General features: G+C 34.8%; 1 protein-coding gene across 12 annotated transcripts in view; it reads right to left on the minus strand.

The window, feature by feature from the left end:
- Positions 1–5,124: 5,124 nt before the first annotated feature.
- Positions 5,125–11,142, minus strand: part of LOC5573291 (CTD nuclear envelope phosphatase 1 homolog) — a 39,606-nt gene continuing 33,588 nt past the window's right edge. For all 12 annotated transcript variants that reach the window (XM_021843368.1, XM_021843366.1, XM_021843369.1 and 9 more), the window contains exons 4-6: positions 9,156–9,338; positions 8,894–9,088; positions 5,125–8,636 (exon numbers count right to left, since the gene is read on the minus strand). In XM_021843368.1, coding sequence (XP_021699060.1) covers positions 8,897–9,088; positions 9,156–9,338 — 375 coding nt within the window. In that variant the 3' untranslated portion in view covers positions 5,125–8,636; positions 8,894–8,896. The remainder of the gene's footprint in view (positions 8,637–8,893; positions 9,089–9,155; positions 9,339–11,142) is intronic.

Here is an 11,142-nt window from a genome sequence, read left to right on the forward strand (position 1 = left end):
TAGCAAAGGATGTTACAAACTAAGATTTGTATGCCGATAAATTTTTAAACATGATGTTCAGGGGTTGCCTCGTTGAGATTTTTGATTAAAGTGATATTCTCGTGACTAATATCGAACAAACACATTCAAAATTGCGATCCATGAGATTTCTGAACAAAAAACGAAAGGTAACATTTATGGAATGTGGAACCAGGTGATATTGTTCTGGAAATTTCGGACTCCTAATAGGAATAATTCATCTCGTAGCTTTTACCTACATCAAACATTTTTAAATGTGTTCTGTTCGGATAATGTTTTTTATTAACCCCCCTTTCGTCTTTGAGGCCAAGTGATTTGTGCAATTCTCATGCAACATCGCAGAGTGGCCGCACTCCTTACAAATGCTGGCCTAAAGTACAATTCTCACTCAAAACGTTCAAAAATGCTAATTATTTGACATAACATGATTTTTGATGGCAATTTGATGGAAAGAGTCGCTGAAACAAAAAATCGATATTTTCGGTACATTTCACAGAATTGTTTTTAAAATAGCATATTTCTTTAATTTGATCAATAAAACCGTATCTTGTTAAAATTTTGCTAAAATGTAATTATTTGCGTGTCGATTTGAAGTTGAAGATCTTGGGCAGGACTGGCATCTCCTCAGTGCAAACAGAAAAACACAAAGAGCGCGCACTTTGTGTTGATCATGAATTTGAGTGCAGTGCGACAGCTACACTTTCTCACTGGTTCTTACCTCTTTGTGTTTCTGCTCTCGCTGCAATGCATCCTTCGACACAAAGTGTGGATGGAAAATGGTGAACACAAACTCTTTGTGTGGCTCATTGAGTACCTACTGAATGCTTCTATTGGAGCTTCTATTGGAATATATGGGAGAATTGTTGGAACGGGACCGACGAGTAGATGACGGAAATCGATGTCCGATGTCATTTTGGATTCCAAGATGGCGACTTCCGGTTAGCGAAAATCACTGCAAACCTTTACAATATGGGTATTTTTGGAACGGGACCAACGAGTAGATGACGGAAATTGATGTCTGACACCATTTTGAAATCCATGATGGCGAAATCCGGTTTGAAGAGCTTTTCACAAACCGGAAGTCGCCATCTTGAAATCCAAAATATAGTTGGACATCGATTTCCGTCATCTATCCGACAGTCCCGTTCCAAAAATACCCATATTACATGGGTTTGAAGGAATTTTCGGAAACCGGAAGTCGCCATCTTGGATTAAGTTTTGGACAAACAGATATGCAATTTATTGAAAAATCTGATAAACCAAGTGAAGATTTTTAGCAAACTTTACAAAACTGAAAATTTGTTAAGTTAGCTTGGACCAGGTCTTTGATTTTTTAGAAATTATCAATTCACTTTTCAAAAACGCTTGTAAATTACATAAAACCCTTAGCACAGTAAAAATAACGTTTCAATACTTACAGTAATTTCATTCAAAAGGGTGCCATTTAAAAAATTAAAATTAAAAAAATAATAATAATAAAAAATCTGGTCAATTATTTTTACAAAACGGCAAAGTTTGACATGACCTATGGCTGGTTTCTGAGGCATATCAAAACTCTAAAATGATAACATGCCAAAAAAGTGTAAGGGTTTGCTTGCTAAAAAAAATTACGTAAACAAAAATTTGCCCCCTATCTTAGACCTCGCCATTTATTAATCCATCAATGGTCTCGACATGAATTCATACTGGATCTCACAATCAATTTGTTATGAAAAATAATAAGAATTCGGTAAATCCATAACCATAAGTAATCTCGTCAGAGGTCCCTGTAGATTAATTAAGCTAGTAATCCGAACAAGGCATCACCAAAAATCATTATAAGCGTCTCTAAGAATCCCTCATGCAACACAGCAAAGTCCAGGATTTCTATAAGAAACCACTAATATCTCTGAAAATTTTACCAAAAAAAAACAACAAATCAGTTGGTTACCAACTGGTAGGATTTTTTTTAGGAATTTCATGAAAAATAGTATTTTTTAGAGAATGCACTAAAAATCTCTTATGGGAACCGCTAATTATTCGCCGATTTACGTTAGGATTCTTGCAAAAATATTATCAAGAATTTGCCATGAACCTTAATTGAAATATATCAAGCATCCTAGCTCACTATCTTCAGCCAGAAATTTACAAAAGATCTAATAAGAAACCGGTTAAAATTATGAGAAATTTTTTCCCAGATATCCTGAAAACCAATGGGTTTTCACAAGGACACAAAGACAAAAAAAACTAACTCTATTAACTCACAAAAAGTCATAATGTCAGCTATGATACAAAGTGTAAATTGTTAAGCAGTCGTGTCTTCCTTACAAAATTTTCTAGTTTCGCCCATAGTGCCTATCCCGATGTGTTCTACAATTTCCCGGTCGAACTTTACAACGGTATTTTGAGGTCATTTTTCCGTTCAATGGACCAGTGCACGAGTTCAAGAATTTGACGTTTAAGCGGTGCCGAATTCACTCGTTGCCATGTCACATGAATAACCAGGGTGTCGACTCAATTTTGAAAATAAAATTCCCTGACTTTCCCTGACCTTCCAGTCACTGTCCAGTCCAGACCACTGAGTTGGTTAATTTGAACCGAAATAAGTAAGATTTTTACAAGAAGATACATATTCGTTATGTTATAGGTCGTATGAATAAACTGATCAAAAGCTTTGTACCTGCCAGATGACATTCTTGAACGTTTATTCAAGTTGATATGATAAAACTGAACAACTGAGAATCTATTTACTTTTCAAACTTGAAGATCCGTATGAACAAGGATGTTCTCGGCTAGTGAACTACCTTAGACCTAATTTAAAATTTTAGGCATGAACGAAAATTTTGGACTCCTTCCTGATTATAACTTTTTTGTACAAGAGGCAACACTATTACGATCATCCACCATACTTTTTTTGTTGGAAGAAAGCTATCCTCAAATTTGGCTATTTCTTTTTCCAGGCTAAATTCTAGCCAATGCCATAGAACTTTCTTGGAGAATTGTTTCAAGGAATTCCACATAGGTTGCTCAGAAATTCTTCTTGAAATTCTTAAGATATTTTTTCAGATATTCCTTAAATACTTCTCAATGAACTCTTGAAAGATTTCCTCTAGAAGCTCCTCATCTCCAAGATTCTCTAAAAATTGTTAGAGAATTTCCTTCAGTCTTAAATATTTCTAAAAATAGCATTTGGATATCCTTGAACTATTTCAGGAATGCTTCCAGGATAACATTTTTTTTATATTTTAGGATTTCGATATGAATTACCCCTAGTTTTTCTCCCCGAAAAAAATATCTAAATATTCTTAACAGAATGCATTCAGGGCTTGAACAATGCGCTGATTAGAAGGTTTCTAATGTTTCTCTTGTACTTGTCGTACCTTCAGTAATGCTCCGAGGAACTCTTCTAAAAATTCATCAACGAGTATCTCTAAGTAATATCACAAATTGCCAATAGCAGGGCTGGGCAAAAATCTAAAATTCACTCAACAGTAGCCAAACAAAGCCAATCACAGTTTGCGAAGCCAGTGAAACTCACGTCCATCGCTGTTGTAGGCAAAAAGCCTTGAAAATTGCAAAACACCCGTTACTAAGGGCAACCCAAAATTACGCTGCATTTCCCGCATTAAGGCCCAAGTAAAAATGGAGCAAAAGTCAAAACTGAAAAAGCAGTTTTCTCTTTTTCAATAGACAAATCGAAGAAAATAAAAACACACAGCTCTTTTATTTGCCTAATAAAAAGGCTGTGTGTTCTTTTTTTCATCAATTTATTGTTCTAAAAGGAGAAAACTGCTTTTTCAGTTCTGACTTTTGAGCTATTTTTGCTTGCACCTTAAGAGCCTTCAATGACACTAACGTTTTAGAAAATTCATACACCCAACATAGGCTACTTGATGAGATTCACGTTTTTGAACTACTGTACTGGGAAAGCCACGTGATTTTCGCGAAATTCAAGCCATTCCCTACTATTACCATTCCCAGCACTGGTCAAGATTATTCAAAATTATCAAGATTATTTCAAATGATATTCCTGAAATTTCTGCATTTCAGTGATTTTCTGGATTACTAAAAATATTCGAGGAACTTTGAGAATCATCCTCAGAATTTCTGGAGAATTTTCTGGGTCCAGGTTCCTTAGTCGAGTGGTTAGAGTCCACGGCTGCAAAGCAAAGCCATGCTGAAGGTGTTTTGATTTAGCATGATCAATACCTTTGCAGACAATAAACTCGTTTGATGTTGTAGTATTGATATTTTTTCCCTGACCTCAAGTGAAATTCCCTGATTTTCCATGACTTTCCAGGTCAAAAATAAATTCCCTGACATTCCCTGACTTTCCAGGGTTTTCCAGGTAGTCGACACCCTGATAACACGGCACCGCTCAAAGTCAGATAGTGAAAACGTGCATCGGTCCATAGGAAAAATAATATAATTCGTACTGTTGTTCTACGCCTACTTGTCCCATGTGTTATGTAAACCATATGGACAGTGATACAAGTATGCGTAGAACGGAGCGTAGAAGAATGAAGAATAGCCGAAAAAACTTAAAAGTCGATATTCTAAAACTAGATTTTTGTCACTTACACCCTTTTGCTACTAACCTCTTCAATTATATCAATTCGGATTTATAAATTTATTTTTCAGTAACTAAAAGTTTAAATCCAATATGTTTCAGAGCTTGATTCTGCAAGAATTCAAAATTTCGAGCCAAATAAGTTAGAGAAAAATTCAAGCTCTGATAGTAAGAGAAAAAAATCATAAAATATTTCCAACCTTGCTAACCATTGAGAAAAGTCTGAGAAGTATAGTGTAGAAAAATAGACTATTTCTAAATTAAATTAAACAATTGGTCAATAAATAAAATGATGTTTGAAAGTTATTTGTCCAAAATTACAAATGCTCAATGGCAATATCATCAGCTATAACAACTTTCTACAACTTATTTTTGGTAGTTAGTAGATTTAGAGCTTGGAGATGTTCGTTTAACATTATTTTCCCGATGATCATCTCAAATTCCCGTTTTTCTCGGTTCGGTGAGCACCCTGAGATAAGAAAAAAGAAAAACTGGTTTTCTGTAGAGTTCAAATGGATATTTTGGATAGTTCTAGTAAAACCAACAAATTGCACTCGTCCACTGTGTTCATATTTTTATTATTATATTTCATTTGGGCATTGATTTTGTTTTCGCTTTCACATGATCATTCTATCAATCTATATTTACAAGTTAATACCTAATCACTCATAGAAAAATGTATAACGAATTGTGTAAGAGTGCATGTTGTTTTTCTAAGTTGTTTCCTTAATTTGTATACATATTTCTTTCGGTACTATGAAGTGGTATGACATTTGTGAGTAATATTTTATGATAGTCGGTAGTTTTCTTCTCTGGAGTTTGTCTATTTTTTTTTGTTTTATCGTCACTATTCTTTCGTTTACTCTTGAATTCTGGTGAAAACGCCAATTGCTCATTTTTGACGAATTTTTTAACTTTATTATAATGTTTCATATTTTCAATGTACTTTCATAGCAAAACAATGCCTCGTTGTTTGTGTAGTCAAACAACATTTTCCTCAATTACTCCTCATCATTTGTTCACTTACATCTAACAAGAGAATTTGTCATTTTTTTACCAATTATCATTAGCAAGGTGTGTTGCAAGACGGTAAGTGATTAGATAGAAAAATGGGTTTAAAGAAAAAGGTGATGATAACTTCAACAGTGAGACATTTCGTATGTTAGCATAATTTATTAACCATGGTATTTGTAAAACAGAAAACTTTTGACGAAGACTTGTATATGGGAAGTTTAGCTAAAAAAAACTATTGAACACAACCTTTAAGGACAAGCTTTTACATCATTATTTGATGAACTAATAGTATTACATTGGAAACTGAAACCAACAAATCTCTACAATGGTTAGGGTATACGCCAACTGAAAAAAATGTGTGTAATTAATTGCAGCACCCAGTTCTTTTCCAACGTGTTGACGTAATGTATTTCTGACAGTACATAGTAGACATATCCTGCACTAGTTATCAGAATGGCTGTTCAAAATGATCGAAAATCTAGCTCTACCTATAGCTTCTTTGAGCAAAATTTGGTGCCGCAACCATTTTTTTCTGTTCTGAAAGGAAGAATTTTTTGATGAGCACAGTTTTGCTTAGTGCTGATTATGAATGACATGATTGAAACATTTTGAATTTGCTATCGATAGTTTAGTAAATTCTTTGTGATTTCTGTAATTAAATAGCCTCTTGAATTGATTCTGATTAGTTAGCTAACTTCAGAGGTTATTCACCCTATGCATCAAAATAATGCAAAACAAAAATACTGCTTCTTGCAGATATCGAAAACGTTCCGTGGATAATACAGAACATGTTATGCTTTTAAAGCGATGATGGCATATTATATGAATAGATCTTACTGCAGAATTTATCATTTTATGATAAAAAAAAGCTGAACGTTTTTTTGTATAATTAGGGACAATGAAAATTCATGGTTGGAAATATTGGACCTCATCACGGAATTTTCATATTAATCTATGTCGCAACGTTTTCCGAATTTGGAAAAAATATAAAATTGGATTCGTGTTTTCAAAATACCCAAATGTTCTGCATCAATGATCAGGACTGCTAAGTACCATGACCGGTATAGGCCTTTTCATGTGACAGATCCGTCTATGCATTTGTTTACATCGGTGAAGGACCGGACCGGTGCTAATACGGGACTATAATCTCCATATTAAAACTGTCAAAATATTTATCAGTCAGCTGATTTGAAAAGGCTTCTGAAAAGACTTATGAGACAACAGGGAAACAAATCTTCTCAACGTCACGAGAGAAAACTACCTATCATGAGTTCATTTTGTAATGACTTAGCTTTCACGAAACAAATTTAAATATTGCTTTGAGATAAAAATGTTTCCCATTTATAAGATTTTTTTCTTTTTTTTTTCAATGAATGATTTTTAATACACCAAATCCAGTGTAACATAATTTGGGTACCATATTCCCACAACCTCTTTTATTGAAAAAAAGGAATTTTAATTCAATCAAACATTTTAGCAATACAAATTTAAAGTCGGTGCAAAATACAAAATGTATGAGGCTTGCTCAGTAACATGACTAAGTGCGACGAGTACTGTAGAAATCGAGTTCTGTTGCCCGATTTCGTACCAAAAAAAACCTAATTCGATGTGATGAAAAACAGCCCGTCATTCATTTAGGCAGCCATGTTGGCTTTAAGTTCGAAATTTCAAAGTTATAAGACTCAGTTATAATAGTTAATATTGATTTAGGAAAGTATCACTATTTGTGCCTACACGCTGAAAGTTTAATGATACTTTTTCAATTATGTCAGTGCACAACCAACTGATTTTTATTAAATTGCAATCGTGAGACGAGATAGCCATTGTCTCCGTGTTTGTGTATTGTACTGATACCAGAATGAAGGAAATCGTTATCTTTTGGAAGAGTTGTTATGGTTATTTGGTATCCGAAACGTAATCTACACAATTACATACTTTTAAAAATGACGATTGAGTATATTTTTGTGGGTGGATAATTGTTGGACTTCTGAAAAGAAATGAAACATTTCTACTTTGTCCACTCAGGTAACTCAATGTTCCTTATTTTTGCACAGATGGGTGACTTGGTCTAACCTATTTTCTAAAAAAATGTAGGTTCCTATTTCAGATTTCACACGATGGCAGCGTAAAACCGATACACTTTAAACACGTTATGATTTTTAAACCAGAATATTGTTGTTTTCTTTCTACTGAAAGCAAACGCTATTTACTCTAATAAAGCTAGGATTCTTAGAAATGCCAATTAGTTTTCCACTGTGTTCAATAAAAGTCGACCAACACGTTAAGGTTTCTAAAATCTTTATAACCAAGGAAACTATAATCTGGTTCAAGTTATGGACATATTGAGAAATGTATCGTTTGTCTACTGCCACGTAAATTTTTATATGTCATCCTTTTGCTTTCATTTTAAATCTATTTGAAGGTGAGTGAAGATACTGTAATCATCTATGTAAATCAATTTACTGCCATCGATTTTTATTTTTCTCTGCTCTACAATCACTCAGATGATTTAACAAATAATAATGTCAATGACATTCACACATTCAGTAAATCAGTGCCTCGATGATTCTAGTACTACAATTTTATATCGTGCCCACAATCCTAACCGTAATTTGTCTTTTTGAAAACGTATATCATCCGAATAGAAGTATGACGTAATGTTATAAACTTGTTTAAAGCATCCAAAATCAACTCTAGGAAAAACAAATAGTACATAGGAAGAACTACATCAGACTCCTGAAGATTAGGTAAATTGATTATGAAATGATCGTAATGTTAAAAGAAACATAGGCGTGTTTTCTAAGATATAACTTACACTTATTTTACAAAATATACTACCCATTCGTGATCTACTAAGATAGCAGTAGATAATGTTTAGTTATCTTATCTTCGCTTACCCTCTCTATTGTTTTCTTTAGTTTAGCTCAGGTTTGTTTTACGCGATGACGATTCCCGTTCGCCTTACCGACTGTACGTTGTAACTTTAGAATAAAATAAACGAATATTTGTAAGATTTTAGAAGTCTCACAGCGCACCATAAAATGTTACTTAAATTCTGAAATAAAAAGAATAAAAGTTTTTAGTTATAAGAGCGGTTTTTTTACGAAACTAATATATGGGTTAGATTGACTATGGAAATTGGCAAAGATGTCTGACAAATTCGTAGTTTCAAGGCCAGAATCGGTAGTCATATTTCCAAATCAAGAATATCATACAAGAAGCTTAAATTGCCTCGATAGAAGATCGATCTCAATATAAAATAACTTTTAACATTAAAAAATGTTAAGGAAGGATCTGTTGTGCAACACTCACCTGCTACCACAAACGATGTAGGTGTAGATTTCGCGAGAGCACAGATCGTACGTCGTTGGTAAACCTTAGCGCATCTAGTAGAGGTAACAGTGACAGCAAACATATGTCCATCGGGTCTGAGAACCAGGACTTGATTGGTATTGCATTGTTCGGGAAACATCGATACGCACCGGGTGAATTGTCTATGATGAATATCTGGTATGGGAGAATATTGGTATTATTTTGTTCATGATTTGATCCTGTGAACCAAGGATACACTTACTCTATTCAGATCGCCGCATATCGCCGACAGGTCTTTCGTGTACGAACCAAAGTCCGGCGTACAGTGCTGCCTGTAGTAACGGCGTTTCAGGATGTTTCGTCCATTGTCCAGCTTATCGGCGACAGCAGCGCCGTAAATTTCCATACTGGCGGTAAAAACGACTAGATCGTACCATTGCGATACCTATGGAAACAAGGAATTTTATGCATTATTTTTCTAATCGTGAATGATTACAAACAAATTTTTACAACTGAATTAAATTATTCTTCCCATAACTCTGCGATTCCTTCTTTCTACCCTTTATCACAAATCCATATTATTTTTTGACCTAAGTATTATCACACACGCTTCAGGTAGTAGCAAAACGATAATGGTTTCTTATCTATGATATCTCAATAATGACGAGAGGAGGACGTTGTAAAACGAGCAAACAAGTTCAAGAACCATACTGATGCAATAGATACAGCCATCTGATTGTTGTACAGAACAAATTACGATTTCTTCTGAAATCTTTCAAATCTGTTATGACGTAGCATTGAACTTGCAACTGATAAGATTACTATTTTATGAATCAGAGAACACATTATTCCCACAAAAAAAATCTAGAGGTTTCCGCCCAGAGATGGAGACAAGAAGCTATTTGAAATTGAATGTAGACAGAAACTATTTTCATCGAAATTCAGAAAATTAAGCGCTTTTAGAGTGAAAAAAGTACGAGTAACAGCCAGTCGTGCACATCATAGAAAAAAAATTCAAGTTTCGCCCATAGAAATTGAAACAAACCGATAAAAGTTCTCCGGACTGCAGTGGCAATCGAACCCACGATCATTGGTTCGATGCGGCTTATGCTTGGTAACACTAGCCGCACGTCCACAAACTTCAATGTTTGCTTCGTTCAAAGTGCAAATTTGGCTCGCGCTCCGTTCGCTTTTGGCGTGCTTTCAGTTCAAAATGCATCGTCCAAAGATTTCTTCAGGAATTCATCTAAAGATTTCCTCAGCTATCCTTCCAGAGATTTCTGCAAGAATTTCTACAGATATTCAACAAGGAATTCCTCAAGTGATTTTCCCAGGAATTCTTCTAGTAGGAATCAAACAATGATTTCTCCATAAATTTTTAAAGAAGTTCCTTCAGAGTTTTTTTTTCCAAAAATTTCTTTAGGATAAATATTTCTTGAAAAAATCACGGAGGAAGCCCTGGAGAAATTCTTAGGGTAATTTTTATTAAATTCGTAGAACAATTCTTGGGTGAATTTCTGGAGGAATTTCTAAGAGAAATCTTGGAGGAGGCCCATAACAAATCTCTGGAGATTCTTGGGGTATCTCTGGACGATAACCAGAAAAAAAAATCCTTGGAGTAACTAATGCAACAATTTTCCAGGAGATATCCCTGGGCGAATTCCTGAAGGAAATTCTTGAGGAATCCCTCAAGTAATTTCTTGTAGAATCGCTGCAGAAATTTCTGGTAGGATCCCTAAAAAAATTTCCTGAATATTTCCGGGAGGAATGCCTGCAAGCATCCTTGGAGAAATTGTTGGAAAAATCACTGGAGGAGTATCTTGAGAAATTTTTGAAGAGATTGTAAGTGTTACTCCTGATGGTATTCATGGAGAAAGCCTTGGAGATATCTATACATGAATCCCTGTGGAGATTTCTGTAGGAATTCTTGGTGGAGTATATGCAAGATTTTATGGAGGAATCTCTGAAGCAATATAACGAAGAATTCCTGGAAAAGTTCCTGAAGGAATCCTTGAAGGAATTTTCAAAAAATTAACAATGAACAGTAACTGGATGAATCTATGAGGGAATCCCTGAATTAATTTATGTAGGAATTCCTGGGTGAATTTCTGGAAGAATCTGTGAAAATGTTCCTAGAGAGTTCTGTTTGATCTATCGACCTTGACGCTTGCTCCTACGGGGGCGAGCGACGGAGGCAGGATCAAACATGTCGCGCGTCGGTCTAGTAAAAGAAAAAGTGGCGTGATCGG

The sequence above is a fragment of the Aedes aegypti genome, chromosome 2 (genome assembly GCF_002204515.2).
Source record: "Aedes aegypti strain LVP_AGWG chromosome 2, AaegL5.0 Primary Assembly, whole genome shotgun sequence".
NCBI classification, from domain to species: Eukaryota; Metazoa; Arthropoda; class Insecta; order Diptera; family Culicidae; genus Aedes; species Aedes aegypti.